The sequence below is a fragment of the Dermacentor variabilis genome, chromosome 6 (assembly GCF_050947875.1).
Source record: "Dermacentor variabilis isolate Ectoservices chromosome 6, ASM5094787v1, whole genome shotgun sequence".
Taxonomy (NCBI): Eukaryota; Metazoa; Arthropoda; class Arachnida; order Ixodida; family Ixodidae; genus Dermacentor; species Dermacentor variabilis.
Genome location: NC_134573.1, coordinates 126084769 through 126112152, shown reverse-complemented (window position 1 = coordinate 126112152; position 27384 = coordinate 126084769). Strand labels below are relative to the sequence as shown.

Here is a 27384-nt window from a genome sequence, read left to right as displayed (position 1 = left end):
AAGGTTACATCGACTTAGCACCATCGTGAGGCTTGTGTACATGCAGCCATCGTAGGCACTGACCGTGCTTCCGCGAGTGTCCTAACGGGGCAAAGGAGAAAAGAGTTTGCTGAGCTGCATTAGTAAATCACCCTTGTACAATAAAGAAAAGAGTTCATTTGACTGATTCATGGTGTTTATCGTTCTAAAGCAACTCGGAGGCTATGGTAAACGCCTTTGTGTGGAGGAGTTCCGGATTAATATTGACCGCCAGGGGTTCTTTAACGTGCACCTACATTCAAGTACACATGAGCATAGAAACGAATCGAACCTGCGACTTCGGGCTCAACAGGAGAAAGCCACAGCCAGAGGCCATGAGATGATCGAGGCTTGGTAAGCTAAAGGAAGAAAAAAAAGAAAGGGTGAAGAAGAAGGACGCGTGGCGACGCCGCCTTGAAATTGCCGCACTAAGGTTGCCGTGACGTCATTAGCCTCGCCGTGACGTTACCAAGCACGCAGTAACGGCGTCCAGTTGGGCCTTTAGTTAGTTTAGTTAATCTTTTATCGGTAAAGATGGGCCGCATTGTATACTCGTATTCTAAAGGAGCGAAAGGCCGAACTTAGCAAGTTTCGGGAACTTTTTACTGCGGCACGACGGACCGAATACCAACAACAACAACAAAAAAAGAATACTTTGAAATTCGTTACGTCACCAAGACGTGGCACATACGTCATGAGAAAGCTGTTTCTCTGGGATGTCTGGTTAATTTCCGGTGACCTCGTAGTACTTTGCCTTATTAAAAGAAAGAGTTGTTACGCGGCGTTGTGCTGCCTTACAGGCTACAAAAATATCCGAGGAAACGAAAACAACAATAGCGCTGACATGTCGAAAAATCGCCCCCGTTGCCCTGCCCCTTGCAATAAAAGCGGCTATTTTTCGTGCGTTCTCACATTTTGAGAAACGACACATCTCGAAATGCGCCCACGCCCCAGGCTTCTCAGAAACGTGTTGACACACGCACGCCTATCGCTCCTAATCCCACGAGCATTTCCTTCACCTCCGATAAACGTCGCTCCCAGAGTGCAAAGTTTTACAGCGCGCGAAACAATTATCTCGCTCCGGTGCTCGTAGCAGCTGTAAAATCTCCCGGCTGTGCGCGCTCGCGCTTTTCTGCGTGAGCGCGTGCATCTGCGTTCGTGTGCGCTGTGCGTGTGCGCGCTTGTTTTTGTGCGCGCATACGCGTGTTTTTATGTGCGCGTGTATATTCGTGTGCGTGCGTGCGTGCATGCGTGTGCGCGCACACACACACAGCAGGCAAAAGCTGGAGCTCCATTCTTTCTACCCCGACTCTGTGGGGTCGGGGAAAACCGGGTTTCTTTCTTCCTTTTTCTTCTTCTTCGCCTCCTCTGCGTCGTGGCTGAGGAGGCCACCGCAGCGAAGAGCGAACCCGTCACGACTACAACAAAGATGTATTCATCCTCGCCCGCAGCGCAGGGCCGCCCTCGTCGAGAAAGAGCGCGCGGCCATTTAGTGCGCTCCGAACAACCGCGCCGGACACCGCCGCAGCTGCCACGCCTAATTGCAGAGGCGAGGGTGCGAGCTACGGCACGCCGTGCCCTTCTCCCCGCCGACGCCGTTTCCTGCGCAGATAAACGGCTTCGGATGCAAGAGGGGCTCGTCTCCGGAAGAGCCATTCTCTGTGCCGAGCTGCGGGGCATTTAGCGAGAGGGCCGCAAACGAGGCTGACAGAAGTCGCCGGCGTCTGGCGCGGACTGCTTTGTTGCGACAGACGACCGCGCTGGGTCTGCGGGCGGGGGGACAGACCAGAGAAATGCAGATCTGGCCGGCGTAGGACTAATTCTCGATGGAGAGGTTGATTGAGGCACTGACGCATGCCCGTGAGCTCTCGACCGAACGTTAGTCTGGATCAGCGCCGCGAGCGTGATTGTAATCTTGGCCGTAGGAGAAATGTGCGCGTATAATTATGCAGTTCAAAGAAAATCTCGGTGAACGTGTTCAGCGGTCGAACTCGCATGGTCTCTCGCTCTTCGCCACACGACTGCGTGTATAAATTAGCGGCTTTGTTCTAGAACCGCACATTTCTCCTTCATAAAGAAACAAGAGAAACGACATAGATGAACGAGCGGTTTCTTTCGGCGGCAATTTAGAAATGAGAATTAAGCCGCTTACCTGAGGTCACGTGGTAATTTACCGTAATCGGCAGACTTGGCTATATTTTGTATGCTTTGAACCTGCAGCTGCGGCGCGACACAAGCGGAGATAGGAAGAAAATACCGTAGGCAGTTGGCGACAACACAATTGCGGCGTCTCTTGAACAAATGGCAATTGTTGCACTTCTGCTTCCATTTGGGATCCAGATGTATTTCCGCACGTTCGCCGTTTCAATTTCTCTTTCGCTTTTTCTTTCTTCTTTTTACTTGATGGACGTCTTCAATCACGACCTGCCTCGGTGACCCACCCCTCGGCGCCTCGTCCACGTATGCACGTCGAGTGTTCCCCGTTTTGTCGAAGGGGAGAGCCTCGTTGTCCGGCCCGTTCCGCATATGGACCAAATTTGCGCACCGCTTAGCGTGTCGAAAGGGTCAGAAAGACCCTCATACACCTCCGCCCCGTCCCCTCCCAGCCACCCACCTCGTGTGGACGTCCAAGGCCCCCTAGGGCTCCTGGGGTGTACTTGTCGGAAAACCATTGAAACGAACACCTTTAAGTCGGTTAGGGAAGTGCGGCGAACAGGGCGGCTATTTAGCCTAGTCAGCGAATTCCGCGTTCCGTTTTGCGCTGTAAGTGCAAGCGCTTAAAGGAATCGAGTCAAGGACGTTTCAGGAATAGGGGATTTGCAAAAGAACGCAAAAGGAGTACAAAAGCAGCCAAGCGGTGTTTGGCTTATCTCTTCCTCTATCTGTGTCCCGCAGGCAGCGCGCTACTGACCTTCCATGGCTGGCTTTGCACGTCCACACGTTCTCGCCACATCTGTGCGGTGCTTTGACGTGTCTTTGCAAAACAACATTTACCATCGCGTTCCAGGCTAACTTACCTTGTCTCTTTTCTTATTTGCAAGTATTTCGCATCATGTTGTCTTTGCAACCTGCGCTCCAAAAATATAAAATTTGAGAGGAGTTTGGTTAAACATCGAAGACGCAAAAAAAAAAAAAAAAAAAGTTCGTTGAGCTTCGCAAGCCTGGCTTGGCGCTTCACCAAAGAGTTGACTATTGCGAAGGCGTGGATTGTAGATTGAACCAGTGGTTTCCGCAACAAGTTGCGCCGACTTCTCATGAGGATGAAGTGTCCAGATAGCGCGTCTGGGGTGACTCGCGATTTGGCTCCTGGCACCATCCGATCGTCTTCAGCCCAACTCAAGTTTCCTAGCCGCCGTCTTGGCTTCTGAACACGGGGAAGTTCAATATGCGACAATATATGAGTGGAAAAGTCGCGCGCAAACGTATGCACGCTCCACGTCAGCTGCAGCTCGAAGAAGACCCCACAGCGCATCTTAATTGTCTGCGGAGTACAAGGAAAAAGGCTGAGCCAACTGCAGCGTTTGCAAGAAACACCCCTTCACGCTGTGCCACTTGCTGTTCCCGTTTGGCCGTAAAAAAAGTCAGCGAACGCCCAACGTGCGCCTTGTCCGCGAGGATATGTGTGATACACGGTAGATTCCAAACAGACGCGCGCATTTACCTGCTTGGTGATGATGGCGTGTCACGTGCTCTCTCGAGATCCCGTACACAAACTTCCTTCCTTGTGTCACACTTAAGTTAGTTGCTTGACGAACCCTTCTGCTGTCCTCTTTTCGCCTTTCCCCTCTCATTTCTCGTCCGTATACACCAAGCGTACCGGGGTCCATGGACACGGCGGTTACATATACGCGGCCTGCTTAGTCAGGGCAGAAGGCCACTGGAGAGTTTCCAACGGTCGATTTTCGTGCGAAACATTTGGTTAACTGACATACAATTGTTTCGTAACGCAGTCAAACGAACGTTCGTTCCATTTAATATGTGTACAGCGAAGTTTGCTTATCGGCCCTGCGCCACGAAGTCATGAGAAATAAAGTTTTTCATCATCATCATCATCTTTTGATGGTTCAGCTCTGCAGTCCTATGAGCAGATGGAATATCCTGATGAACCTACGTATATAAGCCATGGCTGTGCATATATATATATATATATATATATATATATATATATATATATATATATATGTGTGTGTGTGTGTGTGTGTGTGTGTGTGTGTGTGGTTTTTATGTAAAGATGCACGCATCCTGATGTACATCGGCCAGGATGAAATCTGTAGGTACATACACACATAAGAAACCACTAAAATTCTGCACTTGCACAGCATATGTATATCTAGCTTTATAGGGCGTACATAACTTTACTGATTTTATTGATTGATGGGGTTTCACGTCGCAAAGGAACAATGAGACTGTAAGAGACATCGTATAACGGAAGGCTCCGGATTAATTTTGACCACATTGTGATTTTTAACGTGAACCCAAAGCATGTCACCGAGCTAGCGCTTTTTCCATTTCGCCCCCACCGAAATGCGACCCCCGCCGTTGGGAATCGAACCCGGAACTTCGAGCTCAGTAGCTCATCGCATCTAAGAACATCATAGCCGCAGGACTATGTCGCGGTGGGCGCAGAGACTTTGATAACCCGGTGTGGTCATGTTTTATTTTCTAGTTACGATGTCTAGACTGCTCAATATTCATTTGTTCTTGTATTTATTGTATGCCGCTAATATTGCATAACATGCCGTGTTTCGTTCTGCTATTGTTCTTTTTTTTTTACATATGATATGTAACCAACTTCCCCCTATAATGCCTTTGCGCCTGAAGGCACGTCAAATAGATAGATAAATAAATACACACAGCCACATTGCTTTCGCAGAAATGTTTTCATAAATCCTACGAGACCTTTCAATTGAAAGAGCCGGATGGAAAGTGACCGCACACAAAAAACAACAACAACAACGTGTTTTCGCGTATTATTCCAATTAACGCACTGGAAGGAAAATAAAGGAGAAGTCACGTATCGTTTTTTTTTTTTCCTCTCGCGAAGCCGGATATGCCATGCGATGGCTGCCTTGGGCAACTCCGGCCGGCTCCTCCGCGTGACTGTGTGCAGGGGCCTCTATGCATGCTCGCCCCTGCCGAAGATGGGCAGGCCCGAGAATGCCCGAGCCCCAACCTTCTGGCCTGATACGTATACGGCCCCGATTTCGGCGATTGTTCACTGCTTATGGTAGAGAGAGATGACACGTGACTTCCGGCACATTTTTCACTCCGCGCGCGTAGAGGCCAAAAGCTGCAGTGCGGTTTTCTATCCAGTGCTGTTTTTTTTATACCTTTCTTTTTTCTTCGTTTACGGAGTAGTTAGTGTAATAACGTTGATTTCTCTGCGCCCTCCGTGGCACATAAATAAACCTTCCGTAGCTGTAGCGCGTCGGTGAATAACGGGCTGCCCAGGAAGAACGAAGGCTGCCGTGCGATTTATTTCTTTGTATATGCACCAGGTGTATTTTTTTTTCTTAGCCACACCAATTTTTTTTGAAAAACTACCTGTGCTTATACGCATAGTAAAATTTTAACCCTTGAGGTAAATAAATTACTCGATGAGGCGGCCATTACTTCGACGAGAAATCAAAAATGTCTAATTAAACAATTAACATAGTCGCACTAATTATATTTTAATTAAATACGTTACGGCACATATTTCAATTCCCGAATTGTAGCCGGTGCGTTCGCGAGGCCTATCCTCTTGGAACGAATTCTCAGGACTACACCTTTTTCGAGATATTAGTTTTCAATGTGTTGGATGAAATGCATTGGAGTTCCAGTTACTTTTGTGCTTCAATGCATAACACATCGCGTTCTTTAAAAAGTAAGCGGAACGACAGTGCATGTTTAGCGCAACTTTGACGGCGCATATCTTGATACCGGCGCCATCTTCAGAATTCGTTTCAGGTGGACATGCCTTGCAATCTTACTTCCTACAATACGTTGATTGAAATATGTACCGTAATTAATTAATTAGAAAGTTCATTGGTGTAACTGTATTAATTATTCAATTAGGGATTCCGATTTTTCGTAGCAGCAATAGTCGCCTCATCGAGTAATTTAGTTCAAGTGCTACAACTGTGCTATCTACCACAGACAATTTTTTAAAACAAATTGGGGCAGCTAAACAAAGTAAAATCCCTATATAGATGTCAGCTCTCAATGATATATGCTGCATGACGCTGAGGCTCCTGCCTAACAATACTTACGGAGTGTACCCGTGATAGAATTGCGACATTGAGTGCTTGAGAAACAATCCTGTCATCAAGGGTGTATAGCTCTCGCTTACTCCAAGAAATGTGATACCTTGGTTTCAAAAAAAAAAATAATAGAGAGAAAGAGAGAAAACAGCAGCATGTCAGCTGCACTGCAGAACACCTGCATGTATACAGAGACTAAAATGGAGCTCTGTGTTCTTGTACGTTGTAAACTATTTATATGTAGAACGTCTATAGTGCGAGCGTTTGCCCCAGAAACCCGATCGAAAAATTCTCGTCATTTATTTACATCACTGATATCCTGTCAGTGACGTCCCGCGATTCTGCACGTATATACGAATGGCTCATATCAGGTGTCCACACACGCACAGCGCATTCTTAGTAGTTTCTCAATAGCCGGGATTCTATTTTGATTCGCAGTAAAGGTATCTATACAATTCGACAGAATATACCGGCTTCGCGCAGGAGCTACTCTCTGTATCTAAGAACAGAAAAAAGAAAAAAAAAATGGCCACCGAACATTCGGCCTATCTTTCACGCGGAGTTCGTGCCCAGAGTCTAGACGATAAACGGGGCACTATACTCGGTTCGTGTGTGCGTACATCTACACATGTATATACTTCGAACTTGGATGCTGCGTTCGTGTTAGCTTGGCACGTATATACTTTCTCGAACGCTGCGCGGACCGTGCAGCTCGTGCGATAGATGCGCGCTCTCCTCGCTTCTCTTCCGTTATTGTCTTGTTGCTTCGCGCGAGCGAAATGAAGATAAATGGCTGCCGATCGAGCAACAGCGTCTCCCGACTGTTGCGAGCGTATCTTTTCGCTGCCGCCGAAGCGAAGACGATTCGCTCGCCGCTCGTTTTTCTTTTTCCTCTGCTCGCTTCTGTCGTGTGTGTGTGTGTGTGTCTCCCTCCTTCGTTTCCCTGGTCCTCTTCCCATAGCCACTTCCTCCTCCTCGCTGAACCGGCAAATACCTCTCTTTCTGTGCTCAAATATCTCTGCGGGCTCCTCCGTCTCTGCAGCGACGTGTGTACAGACGAAGCTCATTAAAGGGTAACGAACCAGCAAGGCGGAAGCGATGACGTATCCGTTATATATACCGCATTCGTTATAAATGTAGATAGAGAAAGCCGCGCGGACCTCGGTGGCCACCAGAGCGTGCTCTATTCCAAGATGTCCAATCGATTAGACTGCGCTTACTGGGCTAGTTTGTGATGAGGCGCTGCAGTTCGTTGTTTGTTCCGTGCCAGTTTATACCGTGACGGTCGACATTTTGGAGAAGCAACGGAACCAGAAGAAAGGAACGCTATCGCATGCGTTTGTGTGTGTGTGCGTGACAGGTGAATGTTTTCATGTGTGTGTTTGGTTTTGTATGACGCTAATATCATGTGATGCGCCTGCAGGCTTATATATATATATATATATATATATATATATATATATATATATATATATATATATATATATATATTAGCGTTTTTCGCCCCACTAAAAGCTTCAGTTGCGTCGACACCGTGCCTGTCTTTTCCCGCCCTTTCTATAGTCGCCCCGTTAGTTAGCGCTAGTTTTCCATGATGATGAATCATCAACTCGCCAAATTCATGACCTTGCTGAACATGGCGGTCTTCTGCAAGCCGCCACTCGCCTTATGCAGTTTGCGGGATTCGTACGTGAGGACCGGCTGACATTCCCCGCACTCGGCGGAGATTTCTATTACATGTAAGGCTCGTGCAGGTGGTGCCCGGCCGATTCCGCAACGAGTCAAAGAAGTGGCAGTGCACCGAACTAGCTCGGCGATTGTATGAGGCGAACTTGAGCGCACCACTGGTACAGCTTATAACGACAAGTGCGCGGGGGGAAACACGCTGGCCACTTTGCGTGCAGCGCAGGTTTCGAAAAGAAGCGAGTACGAACGCGATGTCGCACTCGCCAGTGAAGTAAGCGACGTTCTCCTTGAAATTCCCATTGAGATCGTTATTGCAGTGCACGGAATAATGGATGTAGCGGAGCAATGAATAGGCCGAAATAATTTTGCCTTCCCCTTCAACTACGTTATAACGAGGTTTTGCTGCACACGTGGCCAACTTATGCCCTTGCATTTTAGTCGTTTATATCAAAGGCGCGAACTGCGCTATATAGCAAGGTGAATTTACAGTGTATAAGGAGCGGCGTTGGGCGTGCGCACAAGCGTGATACAGCACCTCCGGTGTTCCGTTCCGTATTATATATTGAGCCGCATCGCGTTATACGATATATCCGATATATATATATATATATATATATATATATATATATATATATATATATATATATATATATATATATATATATATATATATATATATATATATATATATTAAAACTCGAGCGGGGGCATGCATTATGCAAGGATCCCGTCGCTTTTCTATCTTATTCTTATGCATTGCGCGGACTGTCGTATATCCCTCTGATGTACGACGTGGCACTGTGCAGAATAGCGACAAAATGCGAAAAAGAAATGGATCGTTACGAAATCGGGGACCGTATTTTGTAACGATCGGCTACATTTTCTTTTACGCCCTTCCGCATTGGCTCGAACGCCCCCACCTCACCTGTCCTCACCACCATTATATATATATATATATATATATATATATATATATATATATATATATATATATATATATATATATATATATATATATATATATATATATATATATATATATAGCCGCAATTGGTAACGCAGCGCGACGAATGTTCAGAGAATATGAATGGAACTGACTAGATCGTTACGGAATAGGACCCACGGCATATATTTCGCTGCCTATATCACGTGTTCGCGCCTCACGTTTCTTCTTCTCCTTTTTCTTTCTTTCGTTAGTTTCGGAGGTGAGACGAACACTGAAAGATGCAGCACGGCCGAACAAACTTCGCATATTATTCGACTGTAACTTCAGCAGGAACAACAGCGCAATGGTCAGCACGTGACGAAGGAACGAACAACGGGGCAGACTAACCACCGAAGTTTATTCTTTCAATTTTTTTTCCCAGTTCTTCTTCTTGGGCGGATGCACTACATAAGGCTGCTTGGAACAATAAACGTTTGTTTGTGAGTCAGCGCCGTTTTCAGTACTTTCCTCACGTCCGCCCCATTGGGCTGCTTTTGCTGCTGAAGTCATGGACCAACCAACCAGCCAACCCCAATGCGTACTCTTCTGCAGCGTATTATATAACTTTCGTGTAAATAACAAGAGAATATTGTTACAGCTATAACGAATGCCACCTGCCCGGAATTTCGTGAATTTTACATGGTGCCCGTTTCGTTACAGCGGGAACTTGTGGCCGTTGGGAAAGATTTTAGAGTGGCCCAGTTGAAACGACTCTGCAGTTCCTTATTTTCGTTTTTCCCAGACGCGTAAAACACGAGAGAAACAACGTCACATTACCTTTGCTAGTGGCAGCGACCGCTTAAAGGATGGTTTTATACCGAGAGGCCTGTGTGTGGTAGCTGAAAACCAGTAAAATTTCCCGAGACAGCAGCTACGACCAACAAAGGACCGAGTGCGATGCGGAATTGCTGATAAAATTAAAGGCACAATTAAGCGCAACTCAGTTTGACCAGGTTAGGAAATGTCAAAACTAAGAAGCATAGACGCGCATTGCACACCTGCTTATGATTAAAATGGGCACGTGAAAACACGTTGCAATTAGAAGTACCCAGTCCACTGAATTTTAGCATTATTTATTTTAAATTAAATTATGAGGTTTTACGTGCCAAAACCACGACTTGATTATTAGGCACGCCGTAGCGGGGGACTCCGGAATAATTTGGTCCAGCAAGGGTTCTTTAACGTGCACTTAAATCTAAGTACGCGGGCGTTTTCGCCCCCATCGAAATACGGCCGTCGTGGCCGAGATTCGATCCCGCGAACTCGTGCTTAGCAGCCCAACACCATAGCTACTAAGCAACCACGGCGGGCAATTTTGAATTCGCTCATCTATAGTGACGCCAAGAACGTGTTACTAAATTAGGAGAGTACATTGTCTCGCACGTTTTATTTTATTACACTTTGACTTTGAGAGTCTGCACAACAGCCGCGCGCGACGCGCCCGCTCCCTGTGCTACTTCCGTAACGCATGCAATTTCCATTAATTGCCGTGCTTTTTTTGTTGTTGTTTCTTTTCGCAGGGAGCTGGAAGGCAAGGTGTACATCTACTGTGGAGCGATTCGATCGGCGAGCGGTTATATATACACGCGCGGAGTCCCGAGAATGCCTACTTCCGTAAATGAGAACAAGCGGACTGATACTGGAAAACCGCTCGCGTCTGCGGCGCGTGGTTTCTAGTCCGAGCGGGGCCGTCTGAAACAACGTGGCTTATGCATTCCAACCCGCCGACCCCCTGGCCCTCACTGGCCTCTCCCAAATCCCATCATGAGGTCACCAAGGTGAGAGGGCGGATGTAGTCCAGTTCCGGGCGCTGATGGCCAAATGGAAACCCCGCAGGCGCTATCGCATAGTTACAGATAATTGAAAGAACGTCTCTACGACCAAGCGCGGAGAACTTTGGATTGCGGCGGACGAACGTACGTATATTGGTCGGCCGCTGCATGCCATAGCGCGCGCCGCGGCGGCATAGCGGACCGCGGCGTCTGTGCGGAATGCGCGGCTGCGCATGCGCCGTCGATCGGCTTGCGCGCGGGTCATTCCCCGCCGGCGGCGGCGTCGGAGTATGTCGGAGTGTTTATTGTCGGGTGGGACTGTCGGAGTCTGCCGTTGTGTACTGACGCGTGCGGCGATAGCGGATACAAGCCGAGCCAAATGGTGAGTGCAAACTCGAGCCCAGCTCGGCGCGATTTATGCCAGCGGTACGCGGCCGCCCTGCGGCCCAGCGGTGGTCGCTTTTTCCGCGACCTCGTCACAATGGCGGCCTTTCTTGTTCGGTCTAGGCGTGCGGACCAGACGGAGCGAGCGCTCGGCCACGGCGTGCGCGCATTCGACGTCCAGCTTCCTCGCAGTTTTGAAATATGTGAGCGTCTTCCATGCGCTCGATGTGGTTGTTGAGTCTTGTGCGATTGAGTGCATTGAGGAAGCCATGTGGAGTCCCACTGCAACTATTCAGTGAGGCGTTGGCCTCGGTGTGCCTGGCTTCGCAAAGAGCGACTTCGTGCCCTTCGTGTACCTAACTGAAGCCTGAGCGAGCGTGGCTCGACGCTCTTCCTGGAAAGCGGCAGGTCGCTGTGGCGGTAAAATTTTGGCCAGTGAAAGTCGGAACTGGAACTAGGAAGACATCCAGTAACGGTCAGAGATAAGATCAACATTTGCACGCGCTGCACGCAACTGATCGTAACCCGTGACGCGGAATGAAACAGGACTGTTGCACTTGTTTGTTGTGGTTAGCGCCTACCAATACGGCAAACGTATAAAAGGGCATTCGACAGAATATCCCTAAACGGCCACCGAACGTTAATGTTAGCGTTTAGTTTCTTGATGCGGCTGTTCGGTCGTGATCGAGTCGGAACTCGGAACAAAGATTGAGCGAATCTCGAAAGCGTGACGACGGGTGTGGAGGCGTCTGACAAAGACAGCTGACTGCTCTCCGATAGCTGGCGTGCATGAAGCTTGCGCTCTCGTGGCTTCCCAAACGCGGTCGTTTGCACGGGCTTTTTTACGCGGATCCCTCAATTAGGCTAATATGAGGGGCCACAGAAACGAGGTTCCGTTTCTCCACCCTCTCGGCAAGCACGTCGCGCGCTGAGTGTTTTAGCATGCGCTCGCGTCACGCGATGGCTCGGGAGTGCGTGCTCTCTCGGCGCTGAATCTGCTGTTTGCTATGCTCAATGTGCCGACACGTGCTGTTGGATTTGCTATTTCGGGCAGAAGGGCACATTGCTTTAAGGGTTGTACCGTTCTTACATTGTTACTTCCTCTAGTTAGCTACTGCAGTAAATTAAGTCGCATGACATACGTCATACCCCCAACGTTGGCTTGGTAACAATGTTAGTCGGTGTTGGAACGGAAGTTCTGCCAAAAAGACGCCCTGGAAACTACAAAATCACGTATATTCAACTTGCCGTTAGAACATTATATAAAATAATATTCTAGGGCTGCATTCCCTTGTAGAAGGAATGCAGCAATACGTGTACTATTGTTGCTGTGGTGAGTTTAGTGCCTCAAAATTCAAATTTGCAAAGTGGCTTTGGTGTTGTGCTAAGCCAGAGAGTGCGAGATCAAATCCTGGCCACGGTAGCCACATTTTGATGATAGCAAAATGCAAAAACACTTGTGTATCGTGCTTTGGCTGTATATTTAGAGAACCCCAAGTGGTCAAAATTAATCTAGAGTCCACCGTTATGGTGTGCCTCATAATTGTATCGTGATTTTGGCACGTAAAACCCCGGAATTAACTTTTTTAATCTATACTATATTTTGATCATTTTTCGTATATGTATACTCTTTATGACCAGAAATAAAGGAGGTTTTATTTTTCCCCAATGTGGAATGGCGTTTGGGCTTTGTAGCTTGAAGTGGGGCCGTCATGTGTGGGCTTGTCTCTGCCTCAAATATCTTGATGGGTGGTCAGATAAGGGATCATTGTTATTGCAGGCCTTACAAGTTAAATACAATGTTGTAATATGATTCCCAAACTATTGTTTATGGCTCCTCTAAGAGGCCGTAAAAAATTCGATCTGGAGGTGGACAACTTGATAAAGGATATGAAAAATATCGTTATGTGATGCATTAACTGCTGTTCTGTATCATAAAACAAAAGCTTGCAGTAGTAGACACACCGAGGTGCAGTAGCGTAGCCAGGGATAGGGCTCATGCTCCACTCATACCCCCCCCCCCCCTGAAAGAAAATAAAAAATTCTGGCTATACCACTGCCAAAGTCACTTGTCGAACTGAATGCATGCATGGTATTAACTCAAGGACTGGTAGAAGCCTGAATAAATTCTTCAGTGTACTTTACACATCACCTTTGAATATGGGTACCACTCCCATTCATTGCTGCGTGTTGTACACTTTCGATTGACATGGGCTTTTTTTTATCCACCTGATTCATTGTTGTCAGCTGAAATTTCACTGAATTTTGTGTATGCCTGTTCGTGCACTGTAATGGAAAAACTCTTGGCACACACAAACACACAAAAACGCTGTTAGTGACAGGCTTGAGCGAAAGAAAATAAGCTAAGAAAGGCAGAGAGGACTGCCTGAGCCAGCTGACTAGCCTGCTACCCTCTCTGCACTTGTGGTAGAGGAAAAGGGGAAAGAAGGATGGAGATGATGACAGAAAAGAGGGATCACTGAAGTTATGTGCATAAGTCTGCAGCACTGCTGACGGCATCAATGTAGTTGCATACTATTGAATCATCCGAAGAGTCTCTTAATGGCAGGGTGCTGCATGTTTGGTGAGGTCGCCCACCCAAATGAAAATAAATGAAAGACAGCAGACATTAGCTCTAAGTTCTCACAGCTGGCACGACCCACCATTACTTTCTTTATTTCTGCATTCCGTACAAAAGAAATGCTAGAAACATGGACAAAAAGCTTGTCTTATGACAGCTGGAAGAACAACTCCTTTGCAGTGCAATGCTCCTTTGCAGGCTGTGGTGTTGTGCTGCTAAGCACAAGGTTGTGGCATCGAGTCCCAGCCATGGGGGCCGCATTTCGATGGGGGTGAAATGCAAAAACTCCTGTGTCCCATGCATTGGGGGCACGTTCAAGATCCCTTGGTAATCAAAATTAATCTGAAGTCCCCCACTACGGCATCCCTCATAATCAAATCATGATTTTGGCACATAAAACCCCAGAATTCATTCCATTACTGTCATAGCCTATGTGGCGTGCAAAAAAAGTTGGCAAAATTGCACCACGGCACGGTGGTTGGCGCATCCAGATCCAAACTGCACATTAGTGCAGTGAGCTGAGTTTGAATTACACTGGCAGTGGCGGGGCAACAATTTCTTTTTATCTGCCTTATTCATGGTGTAAAGAAAAAAAAAATCTTGGAGGGAGCAATGACGTCAGGTATTTAGCCTCGGAGTGCCATGCTTCTCTGACGCCTCCCCCCTCTCTTTCTGGGGCTTACCTATGCATTGACTCTTGGGAAATAGGCTCTCCATGGTTGCCGAATCTTTTCAAGACACTGGTTCGTAGTAAGTCTTAGTGACGACCTGGTTGCTATCAGCCCTCGCCACCCACTCACCACTCTAGTCTCTCCTATACTCTCTGTGCATTCGGCGGCTAGAATTATCGCTTGCCTGTCACGTAGTGAGGGCCTATTTCCCATGAGCATTTGCTTTATATTTTTTTATGACTGGGTTTCAAGATTCTAATGCCACGTTTCCCTTTAGTCATTTTCGTTCTTTCATGGCTTCATTGAAAGGGTGAAGCCATGGGTGAAGATGTAGCCTGCCAATGTTGACTTGACATTGCTGTCGTCAGTGTAGCTTAAAGTATGGATGGATGTATGGATGTATGGATGTAGTATGTATGGATAGCTTAAAGGATGGATGTTGTGAACTCAATTTCAAGATTTTAGCTGTTGCTGTAAAAAGAGCTAGTATTTCAAAGTGTGCCAGAAAAAAAGACTGTTGTAGTTGCCCTTATGTGCCTAGTACAGGTACAAAATGAGAAAGGGCTTTGTGGTGTGGTGATGGAGAGTTGCAGTACGCAACTGCATCACATCAAGCAGCTGCATGCCGATTGCAGTGGCTGGCGTACAGAGACTGTAAAGTCTTGTAGATTGAGTCCCCTAGGTGCCCCAGCATGCTGCTAACCTCTCTTCACTGTCTATACTATGAACCCATTTCCGAGCATCACCAGGTTTATAAACATGATTATTTGTCTGTGTAAAGCATTGTAGTAGGACAATATTCTCTTAGATGCGGAAAATAAGGGAAGTGTATTGCAGAACAAGGCAATGTACGAGAAAGTGTTAATCAATCTTAAAACAGAGGAAAGGATAACGAACAAGGAAAACAGACAAGGCTGTAGGATTATAAGATATTGCATTGGTGATGAACCTGCAAATTGTTTTACTGTGTGTGGATACCAAAGACGGTGATATTGCTAGCAGTGATGATGGCACCTTGCAGAAACTGATATTGGAAACAAACATGGCTTGGCAACAAAAAATGCAAACAACGCTCTTCCTCACTTACCCTCCATCATACTCTAGAGAGTTATCATTTATGGTGAGAGGGTTAGGCAAGGATGTGCCAGCATGACGTGCAGTGCACAAGCAAAATTCTGTCATCTCTTCCCGTACCGTTACACTTCTTCAATTGGTGGATAAATTTCCAATGCATTTCCTAAGTTTACGTAGAGCTCAGCAGCTCATAGTCACTGCCTTTGTTGCATATCTTCATCGAGCTTGAAGAAAACAATAGTTTGTCACCATGGAAAGTACAATTGTTCAAGCAGGGTAGTTTCATTCGTAAACATTTACAGGAACCTTTTCACAGGTTGCATTTGACATTCCACCGACTCCTCAGGCCTGTGCCAATTGTACCATTTTGTTATGCAAATTGCTGCACCAATAGTGAAAAATGACTGAAATTGTGTCACACTGCATGCCCCAGAACAGCTTTCGCTCAAGAAATTGTTTCAACACGTTGGGAAGTCATAGCCTCTAAGATCACTGGCACTGTGCCGGGTGTTCTTAATTTCAGAGGTAATGTAAAGATATTGCCTCAGAGATTGGGCAGTGCACATGGGCTTTTCCATGCTGTCATTCTTACATAGAGAGAGCGTTCTGTAGTTGAAGTAAAGTCACTTAAGAAAGACTCTTAACAGACTTAAGTCGTAAGAGTTCCTACTCCCGCCATGCGTGGGTGCAGCTTGGAGCAAGGCAGAAAACAATACTTTGTAGCACTTCTTGTGCCGTTAGGTCAAACTTATTTAAGGGTAAAGTGTTAGTTGGGGTAATATTATTAGCACAGAACCTTGTTAACTCAGCATACAGACATAGTTGACATTGATCAGCAAGCGTTATGACTACTTTAGTTCCACTGGCATAAGTACCTGGACTTTGCAGGTCAATTAAAACTGTTCAGGCTTTAGTACATTTACTGTCATGTTACCAGTAGTGTGTGAATCCACACACATGTGCAAAAGCATTTACCTTTTCTTTAGAGCATGCCACCCAAAGCTTGACTTGAAAATTCTCACCACATACATCTTTCTGAAAACAGGGGCAACTCAAAACGCCTACACTTAGTTCTTACATGTACAACTATGGCTGCATTTCGAAGTCATAATTTTAGATCTGATGAATTTCTGTTTCAAGCGCACCATTCATGGCGCCTATGATTTTCACGTATTGCGAGCCCCTATAGTGGAAGATCATTGGCATAGGCTTATTCAGTCCACTTGTCTGAAAAGAAAAACAAACTAGAAACTGAAAATTATTTGTGTTTGACCCCATTAATCTTTTAAACAAGAGCAGGTTATCATGAATGTGTGCATCGTTACTGGTTCCCTGTTCATGCCACAAGTTCAGCTTATTTGAGCATTGAAAAATTGCACAAACTTTGGGGCCGACAGCACATTTACCGCACCTGTGACTTCGCACATGTGGAATCTCACAATGTGGAACAGGCTGGGCAGAACAGAACAAAAACATTCCTAGTGCAGGAGCTGTGTGCATGCGCTGAAGGCCATAAACTTCTTTTATTTCATGAGCCCTTAACTGCAGAACATGGGACCTTTGTGATACTTGTAAGACAGCATCCCCTTGCATGGTGAACTTTTCTTACACAGCTGCCACTGTGAAAGGAACGAGGCAAAAATTTGGCGCAGCTGACTGGTCGCTCTGGCTTGCCGTCACTCTGCTTAGTCTCGCTAATACTGTGTTTCACTATTCTTTTGCTAATGTGGGATGTCTATTTGTTTCCCTGTTGCTTGTAATCAGCTGTGTTCTGTCATATGTCTGCGACTATGATCAATCGTACTTAAATCTTTAGGCAACAAATAACAATCAGCATAGGCTGACTGTTCACGCTCCAGTAATAATAATGCACCAATGATAAATTTAATGTGCAACCAGGCTGCTGAAAAATAAGAGTTTATCTGCTCTAATATGAAATCTTACCTGCTTCTAAAATTGTTCCATAATCACCTTAGGCCTATCCCACCCCTGAACCCTGGACATGAACCATCATTGTGGTCCTTCAAGGAGCAATACTTAAAGAATCATTTTTTGAAGAAGATGGTTTAGCTGGTTTGTGATTTCAGTAATATTCGTCACTTAAGCAGTAGTTTCTGCCAAGGTTGATATCCTGAGTCATTCACAGTGACCGTTCATGCACTTTTGTACATCAGGAAACCACTTCTGGATAAGTCAGAGTGCAGGTGCTTGACCAGTGTCTCAAGCACTTGCTGTTTTTAGCTCTTTGCTGCTGATAAATCTTGCTGAAGATAACAGTGCATCACCCTTGTAGTCATGTGCGGTATTCATGGCAAACTTATTTTCACTCTTCTCTGGTGAACAAATGTGTTAACATGAAAATTTGTTGCTTAGTTTCTGTGAAAGTTAGTATAATCTAAAGTAAGTAAATGGAACTTTTAGAAATGACCTTGTATGTTTCTTTCATTGAAGTACAACAAAGATATTGGTCTGCCTTCATGTTGTGTCAAAGTGAAAGATTTCCACTAATAGCATCATACATTTTCATACTAGTTGTTGCTAAACTTTTCCAACTATCATTCAAGGGTGGTACAGCTGTGTCAATTATGCCAAAGTGCTACATTTGCATTTTGCACTGCCAAAACCTTAAGAATGCCTCATATAACATCCGAACTGCTCCAATATGTACAGCCCGGCCACCAAGGGTTCGTGTTCAGGCCCGTTTTCTTGGGAAATGACAGCTAGGCTTTTACCCTGGATTATGTCATCTTCATCTGCAGGATATAGGGAGTTGTCGCAGTCATCGACTGTCAATTGCACCAGTCCAGCCTATGTATCGGTGCATTCACAAAAAAAGTCGCAGGACATTCCTATCATTCCCTCATCATGCTTCCATTATTGTTGTCATCTTTGTTGCGTTATTGTTGCATACGGCTCAGGGAGTTTATACGGTATTGCCTTAGTTCCACACGGAGTTGGGAGCTTTGGAGTTAGTCTAAACACTTACAACTATTGGAGTGATCAAGTTCTGAGTCATAGGAATCACAAGTGTGCCAATTTTTTGTTGTGCAGGGAAGCTGACTCTGCAGTTTCGCATAGGACCCAGTGACCAGTGTGACGCTTTCTGGTTTCTGATGTAGCCGAACAAACCCACAGCGTCATCCTTCGAAAGGACAGATGGTGAGCAGATCGGCTCTCTTTAGAAGAGGCGTGTATTGTCTTCCATTTGAAATATGTGCTGCTTTTGTGGTAGCATTTTGCACAATCATGATTATGTGATCTAAATGTCCAAGTGCTGTGTTTATAAATAAGCTCTGTATGATCATAGGCATCTTGTGGCTTTGCTTTACAGATAAGACCTTCAAAATTCAGGGGAGTAATCATGTTAATTATTTTAATGCAAAAAGTGAATAATATGACACAGCTCTCTGGAGTATATCACTTCTATTTGCTCAGCAGAATGCTTATATTTAGCTGGCAGTTGATCGGAATGTTGTCAGTATTGTCTACTTATCACAGAGTGACTTCGGCTTGCCTTCAGGTAATAATAAAACATTGCCATGCGATTATTCATTTAAATGGAACGTCCACATTGGTACATTAGTGCCTCCCATTGAAAGCGTGAAAACTATCCAGCTATGTACCACTAGGGCTTTTTGATATAGTTGGCACTTTCAATGGGTGTGAACTCCACTGGTGCATTGAATTTTATGGCTATACAAAAATGGTGAATGTTTGCTGCCAATACGGTACTTAGCATGGCATGTTCTTTTTGTCCCACTCTGGGTCTGGGAATGTTGCGGTAAAATCAATGATTAAAGTTTGGGAACTTCGTTAGGCTTATGTACTTGCATGCATTGAAGTTGTAAAAAAATTTCAAGGGGATGCCAAACCCTGGCAGTCTGCGGCATACTTTCTGGCCTGAAACACACACCCCATTGCTAGGATTCTAAGTTATTTGATTAATCCAGTAAGATCTGAAAAAAAAGCATTCATCAGTAAAAACATGTTGACATTTCAGATTTATCCGAAAAACTAAATTTCTGGGCTCTTATGATCATGTGACTGTGCTGTAACTACCTTCGTGAAAGAAAGTGTGAAGCTGAAAGACGTCCGTTGTGACAACAAACTCCTCGCACAGCCTGCTCATCAAACTGGAGTTCCTAGAGAGAGATTCAAATGAACTGCTCACGATAATTAAGGCACTAGAAGTTGAGTCCACCCTGTTGCATGATGTACCATGTCCTTGCAGTGCCCCTGCATGTACTGCTAAGTTGATCGAATGATGCATCTATGACAACCTTTGCGCAGATATCAGCTATGTGCTTGACAGTGTAGACAAGAAGAATTGCTGTGAAGGGATTAACAGCTTCCGAGAGTAAAACACTGCCGATGCAGAACATTGTAGCTGTGCCATGTCGCAAAACATTCCTCATGATTCGTTAGCCAGTCATTCTATCTTCATGGTCACTCTTATTGACCCTTTTCGGGGAGCAGTTTGTTCTGGAGAAACGAGGTGGCCCTTTTGGCGGCGCGCCGCTTGTAGCCTCAGCGACAGCACGCGAATAAGAAACCGTTGCCCCTTTCACCTTGCTTCTGTGCAATCAGCTGTCGGAAATGCAACTGAGTTTTCCCTAACGCACTGTGCTCCAATCATGCCAGATTGAATAATGTGGATTGAAGACCTGGGCAGTAGTTGCAAGAATAGTGACAGGCACATTAAGGAATGGAATGAATCTGTGTAGCCAAGTTCGTGGACTGTTGCTGTGTACGTGTTGTTGGCACTTCGACATGTATGGCTTTCTTCGAGGATACAGAAATTTGCTCATCTGCCAGCGTTGTATCACTAACCTTCAAAGAAAGTGCTTCAGCCCTGGAACATCGGCAAGATTGCGAGAGTACCACTCTTAAACAATGACAAAGGCAGTAGAGCCGGTTCCTGTCATAGTAAGCTTCGCGCACAGCATCTACTCACATCTACCCCAACTGGCATGGAATCTTACACCCACTCTATGACCAATAAGTGAATGGGTGCACACTTGAATATATGCGCACCATATATGATGGACTGCAACGATAGCGCACGAATGGTCAAAGCTGAATGTTTCTGGACGGTCCACAAGAGGAGTAAGCGAGTTACTAGGGATAATACATCTTTGCTGCAAGGTATTACAGTGTACAAAATGGCCATGTTTCAAGCCTTGCGTGCAGCAAGAACATATCTATTGGAACTGAGCTCAGCCATGAGCGATTAGGCAGAAGTAATCAGATAGTGACAGCACCAAGGAAATTTACTGAGTCAAAAATGTGACAAGCCGCTGCTTCAAAATATTTGGCAAATAAAAAACGAAAAGTAAAACACACTAATCCTGATTAAATTCATGAGCGGAAAGTTTGGATAGCTTGGAATACATATTTAGTCTCGCTTTTAAAACAAGCATCATATATGCTGCTCGCACCATTTGGACTTAGCTTAATCAGCGTCCAAAGCGCTTTTGCATGTTCTCTGAAGCTGTGGCCAAAGCTTCGTGTTGTCCACCCAGTCACCTTCTACGATATCTCCCGAAACAGAGGTCTGCTAAGCCGCACCAGCATCATAGATACCCATTGTAAACGGGGAGTCAATGGAATCAGTTGAGGCAAGCAATGGACGCGTCACCACATGATCAAACATGGCAGCGCCCACGAGATTGCTACAAAAAGGTTCAACATTGAGCCCAAACATGACAGCCAAATTACCAGCTGCATTTGACACGTATGAGCAGTTGTTTTCTGCTGTTTTGCATGGAGGCATGACACCAGTACCTTGCTGGCAAGGGGGTTTTCAGATCGTCAAGCATATGCTGTTGAAGAAAGCATTCAGCCCTTAATTTTATGAAGGATGCATTCCTTAGACTAGCCCGTCTTTTCATGTACATCAGCTGGCCTTTCTTGCATCCACTGTGTTCTGGATGCTTCGTTCCATAAATAGGAAAGAGCATGCCGCAATGTGCAATTTGCAAATTCATAAATGTGCATATATATTACAGTAAATTGTAATGGCAATAAACTGTAAATAGAAAAATGTTGCTAGGGCTGCCTGTACTGCCTCATTTTTTTTTTTACAATGAAGCCCGTTTTTGGTTTATGGGCGAACTAAAATTTTAGATGGATAGCGCTAGAAAGATAGCGAAACTCCAAATTTCATTACGTCGTAAATGAAAGCTCCAATAACTTCGGAATGTTGCGGAAGAAATGGACATCAAAAAGCACACCCACCGATTGTACCTCAACATAAATTCTGAAAATGCTGAGCTCTAAGACACATGCCTCTTGTCAAAAAAAGATGGATATGAGCAGGCAAGCAATACAAATACAATGGTCTTCGCTACAAGAAGGAAAAAGCATTCTTAGATCATAGATATAATGGTATGTTGCCATTAATTGCAGGACTGTGTGGCCATTGTGAAAACTGCTGATCGGATATCATTGTAACGCCTTTGCAGCTGTAATAGAAAGGTTGTGTGTGTAGTGGGCATGTTGAGTTGGGGCAAGACATTAAAGTCATTATGTTAAGCAAGATGTACACTTGCAGAGTCGGTTCTTTTTAATTATTTCTGTGAGCTTCGTTAGAGCCCTGTTCTGTGCTAGTATTGTTATAAATGACTACTGTCTGGAAAGCAGACTTTAGATGGCATAGCATTGAAGCATCACAGTGCAAATTTTTCAAATTTTAATGTCTAAGTTCAGTTAGAGGGCTTTGTGACCCACTGCTGATGCTGTTACAAACCACATGAATTCCGCATGGTTGCACATGAATTTAAGTACGGCTATTACTTCCATTTTATTCTCAAATGTGTTTCGTCTCTGCTGTGCACTGTAAAACATGCTCTAGCTTCTCGTTTTACAATATCATTAGCGCTTGTCTAATGCTCGTACCTCCATTCTTGAAATGGCCAATTTGAGCTGGCTCAGCATCAGTAAATGTAGATAAAATGAACACAAGAAAGGCAAGGTACTGATGATCTGGCCCTTTAAATTGCAGCATACGCAGGAGCAAGATGACCGGTAGCAGTGAAGACCCCATGGGTCGGCTGTGACGATGGTGTGGAGTGTGCTGCTCCTAGGCGTGCTTGTGGGCCAGGCCTGGGCGGCGCACTACGTGTCAGCTGATGACTGTGACTGGCGCACAGGGCAGCCCTCCTCTGAGGTGGCCCTGCGGTGTCGCCTGCAAGCCCTTCGCACTGGCCCTGACAGCACAAACTTCAGCCTCATCCAGCCAGACCACACAACTAGCCTCACAGTGTTATGCAGTGCCCTCTTCACTGAGAGCCACCTGGGCAATGCAACATTCAGCAGCCTGCGTTCCTTGCGGGCTCTACACCTGGAGCAGTGCAAGATATCCGAGGTGCCCGAGAGAGCGTTTGCAGCGCTGACTGAGTTGCGAAACTTGACTGTGCGAACTTACAATGGGGACTGGGGGGCACTGTCCTTGGCGCTGGCGCCACAGGCCTTGGAGGGGCTTAGCCTGCTGCAGCGGCTGGACCTCGGTCACAACAACATGGTGGCATTGCCACCAACAGGACTGTGCATTCTGCGGCAGCTACGCTCGCTGAACCTGACGCACAATGCTCTCGACACAGTGGCTGGATTGGGCTGCCTTGGTGCTCTGGCAGAGTTGGACATGTCACACAACCGGCTACGTCAACTGGATGATGGGATCCTGGCTGCCCTGGGAAGTCTGCGCTCGCTACGGCTGCGCCATAACCGGCTGGACCGGCTGGCGCCAGCTGCCCTCACAGGCTTGGGCCAGCTGCAGCTGCTGGACCTTTCGCACAACCAGCTCAGTGGAGGGCTGCCCCCAGGCCTGCTTGGTGGTACAGACCTGCGGGAGCTCTACTTGCAGAACAACACACTCAGCCTTCTATCACCTCGTACTTTCTCCGGCTTGGAGCAGCTTGTCATCTTGAACTTGAGCCGCAATCATCTGTCCAGTGATGGCATCACGCATGACACATTTGCAGACCTCATTCGCCTTGTTATTCTGGACCTTAGCCGCAACCAGCTAAGGCAAGTGAACGGAAGCACATTCCAGTCCCAGTATAGCCTTCAAATTTTGCATCTGGAGCATAACTTGATTGAGAATGTCGACGACAATGCTTTCTCCTCACTGTACAACCTACACACACTTATGTTGAGCGACAACAGGCTGAGCCATCTTAGTGTTTTCACCCTCAATGGCCTCTACGTGCTTATCAACTTGGCTCTGGACCACAATCGATTGGAGAACATTCATTTAGATGGTTTTCGCAACTGCAGCAGCTTGCAAGACTTGCAGTTGTCATCCAACAGGTTGTCAAACATTCCTGACGCACTCCAATACTTGCATTACCTCATTAGCCTTGACCTGTCAGACAACCGTATTGCAAGTGTATCTAACGCCACCTTGTCTGGAATGCCAAACCTGCACATTTTACGTTTGGCTGGGAACCGTATAGGCAACATGACCAAAGGCACCTTTCAGTCTCTGCATTCACTCCGAAGACTTGACTTGTCCAACAACCAGGTAGCTAGCCTGGAACATGGAATATTTGATGATGCCTCAGCCCTTAATGTGATTTTACTTAATGACAATCTCCTTGAAGACATCAATGGGCTTTTTATGAATTTGGCACACTTGAGACTGCTTAATGTCTCGTGCAACAGTATTGCATGGTTTGACTATGCTCTTGTGCCTCGCCAACTGAAGCACCTGGACATTCACCATAATGCTATTGAAGCTTTAGGCAACTACTACGAGTTGGAAGACAAGATGCATCTCAAGATACTTGATGCGTCTAGTAATCACATTCGTGAAATAAATGCCGGTTCCTTTCCAAACCAAATTGAAGTAATCAACCTGAGCAACAACCGCATCAGCATTATTCATCCCTTTACATTCATGATAAAGCATAACCTGACCAAGGTAAACCTCACCCAGAATCGTCTACAGAACCTGGATATCAATGCATTCCGCCTGAAACCTACGAAGTCAGCCTTGCCAGAGTTCTGGATAGCCGAAAACATTTACTTCTGTGATTGCAGCATGGAGTGGCTGCAGAGAATCAACAGCCTGGATGGTCAATATCCACAAGTGATGGACCTAGCCAAAATTGTTTGTCAGATGCCATTTGGCCGGCGCCGACCTCGCTTGTTACTCACCGAAGCCAATTCGTCCGATTTTCTCTGCAAGTACAAAAGCCACTGTTTTGCACTGTGCCACTGTTGCGAGTTTGATGCCTGCGACTGTGAGATGGTCTGTCCTGAAAACTGCACCTGTTACTCAGACCAGACATGGAACAGCAACATAGTAGACTGCAGCTTCACTGCCCACAGCACCGTTCCTGCGCGCATACCTATGGATGTGACTGAACTGTATTTAGACGGAAATGACATGACGCACCTGTCAAGCCACAGTTTCATCGGCCGCAAGAACCTACGTGCCCTGTACCTCAACAACAGCAACATCCAGAGCCTCCACAACCGCACCTTCAATGGTCTCGTGGGTTTGCAGGCGCTACACCTCGACCACAACAAGATCACCACGCTGCAAGGCTACGAGTTCGAGAACCTGACCAGCCTGCGCGAGCTGCACCTTTCGCACAATCGACTCTCGAGCCTCAGCAACCGGACGTTCGCGGCGCTGCGGTTGCTCGAGGTGTTGCGGCTGGACAACAATTACCTGCTCGAGTTCCCGGTGTGGCAACTGCGGGCCAATGCGTTGCTGCGCCACGTGCAGCTGGGTCACAACCCGTGGTCTTGCGGCTGCGCCTTCCTGAGCCGTTTCCAGGCATGGGCCCGCGGCAGCCCGCTGCGGGACGCGGCCTCGGTGCGTTGCGGCCGGCGGGGCCCCTTCCTGCTCGAGTTCGACGCCTCGTCGTGCGGCGGCGCCAACGGCACGGGCTGGGCCGAGGCGCCGGCGGCTGACGCGCAGCCGTCGCACCCGCTACCGCCAGGCCTAGTGCCGCTGCTGATTGCGGCGCCCTCGGCTGTGGTCCTTCTCCTGTTGGGTGCCGTCCTCGCGGCCTGCTACCGGCGCCAGCTGAAGCTGTGGCTGCACAGCCGCTGTGGCCTGCGTCTCTTCGACCGTGCCTCCGAGTCGCCCGAGCGCCTCTTCGACGCCTTCGTTGCGTATTGCCCCAAGGACGAGCCGTTCGTGTCCCAGGTCCTGGCCACCGAGCTGGAAAGCTGCAGCGGCAAGCGACGCCCGCTGCGCCTCTGCCTGCGTCACCGCGACCTGGCCGTGCCGGGCTGCGTCGCGGAGGCGGCCGTCGTCGAGGCGGTGCAGTGCAGCCACCGGACAGTCGTGGTCGTTTCGGAACAGTTCCTGCGTAGCGAGTGGTGCCGCTTCGAGCTGAAGGCGGCGCAGGCGAGCAGCGCGCGCAGGCTCATCGCCGTCCTCCTGGACGACGGCGACCAGGACCAGTGGGACGTCGAGGCGCGCCAGTGCCTTCGAACCGCGCTCATCCTGCGCTGGGGCGAGCGCAGGTTTTGGCAGAAGCTGCGCTACGCGCTGCCGGACCCGCAAAGGGGTCCCCTCCAGCGCGGCGGCCCCCCCGAGCCGGCGGTGCGCGCCAACGCCGTCAAGCTGGTCTGAACTGATGGGCGCGCGGTGTAGTCTTCTCTTTGCCTTAGGGTCGATTTCTACGTTCCTAAAGTCTCCAAACCACTGTTTCAGTGCCGCGGCCTTTTCGGGGACGGGAGGGGCGACGTGTGTGTGTGGCAGAGCCACCGAGACGCGCACCAAAGTGGCCTAAGACCGATTGTACATAGAGCCGCTGCGGATCTACTTTTGTACAGATGCCTTTTGTTTTTGTCTTGTTTTTTCGGCGGTAGCAGGTCCCCGCGTGGACTGACGTCATTAAGCCGTAGTGGTGTAGAGTACAAAGTAGTCGCCTTCTGTTTAGGAGGTATGCTTTGGTGGGTCACCGGACGTCCTGCTAGCATTGAGTCTGTGATATATTAATAAAAGACGTGTCGCCAGTGTAGACGATCACGAACCTGTGGCTTCGTTTACATGGCATCGATTGCAGCGATGTCGACGCCGTGGAGAAAGACCGCGCTCGTCTTGAGCTGGGTAAGTATAGCAGGGGTGGGACTCCTACGCCGGACTCCGACAAACGCGGAAAATTGACCGAAATGTCGGCAGGCTGCGCTAGAACGGCTTCGGCATATGTGCTCCGGCAGCGGCCGCGAACGGCGAGGGGACTCGTTCTCCAAAAAGTGCAGTCGTTGACATTCCGTACACCGCGCGACGGCGCCTCCCGCACATTTTCGCGCAATTTTCGCGCTTAAACAGTATGTTCGGCTCCTCCGGCAAGTGGTCGACGCGCGCGTGGCCGCTCCCGGCAGTTGGAGCTGCTGTCTGTACGGAAAGGGCAGCTGTATTTAGAGTACAAGAATACGGTTGGTAGGCCAAGCGGCAGTATAGTAACTCTATGCCAAGTGGTGCGGTGCTACTTAGCTGAGGGAAAAAACAACGAAGAGTAGACAGGGCGCTGCGGGCGAACGAACCTTTAGCTTTTCTCCTCACGTCGTGCTTCATTATCTTGTTGCCGCTGTGGCCTCTGGTTTTGCTCTAGTACCGTTGGCAGGAATAAACACGTGCCGTAACGAACGCCTTTGATGTCTAATACAGTAAACGACTAATTTTTGGGTTTGCCCGATAATTCGGACGCCTTCGCGGAACTACCACGTACCCCGTAGGGTGAACGTTTAAGAACGTCTGGAATTTCGGACGTAAAACTTTTCGCCGTCTGATTTTCCCGACCTTTTCGCCGTGACTGCAGCTCCGAAAGTCACTGCCATTTTCATTGTATCACAGCCGCGAACTCCCCTCCCGGGAACGCTAGGCTTAGCTGCTACATTCGCTGCCAAGCTTCTCGCTGTTTGATGCTGTTATTTTCATTGAAATAATTTGCCGCTGTCAGCAATGGAGTCGAATCCACCTTTGTAATCCTAACTGGTGGCTGCA

The 27384-nt window shown here is 47.3% G+C and overlaps 2 protein-coding genes across 4 annotated transcripts in view; one reads left to right on the top strand and one right to left on the bottom strand.

The window, feature by feature from the left end:
- por (Protein-serine O-palmitoleoyltransferase por) overlaps window positions 1–2326 on the bottom strand; it is a 56719-nt gene extending 54393 nt beyond the window's left edge. Inside the window, exon 1 of one of the 3 annotated variants that reach the window (XM_075695710.1) lies at window positions 2171–2326. Coding sequence is in view for 1 of the 3 variants with exons in the window: in XM_075695709.1 (XP_075551824.1) it covers window positions 311–355 (45 nt within the window). In the remaining 2 variants the exon portion in view is untranslated. Of the gene's footprint in view, window positions 1–310; window positions 371–2170 lie in introns of those variants that run through there. The other 2 variants (XM_075695712.1, XM_075695709.1) reach the window with 2 other exon arrangements.
- Window positions 2327–10933: 8607 nt separating this feature from the next.
- Window positions 10934–26410, top strand: LOC142585170 (toll-like receptor Tollo). The gene is made up of 3 exons (XM_075695708.1): window positions 10934–11085; window positions 18465–18572; window positions 22417–26410. The coding sequence occupies exon 3, from the start codon at window positions 22474–22476 to the stop codon at window positions 26005–26007; it is 3534 nt and encodes a 1177-aa protein (XP_075551823.1). The 5' UTR covers window positions 10934–11085; window positions 18465–18572; window positions 22417–22473; the 3' UTR covers window positions 26008–26410.
- The last annotated feature ends 974 nt before the right edge of the window (window positions 26411–27384 follow it).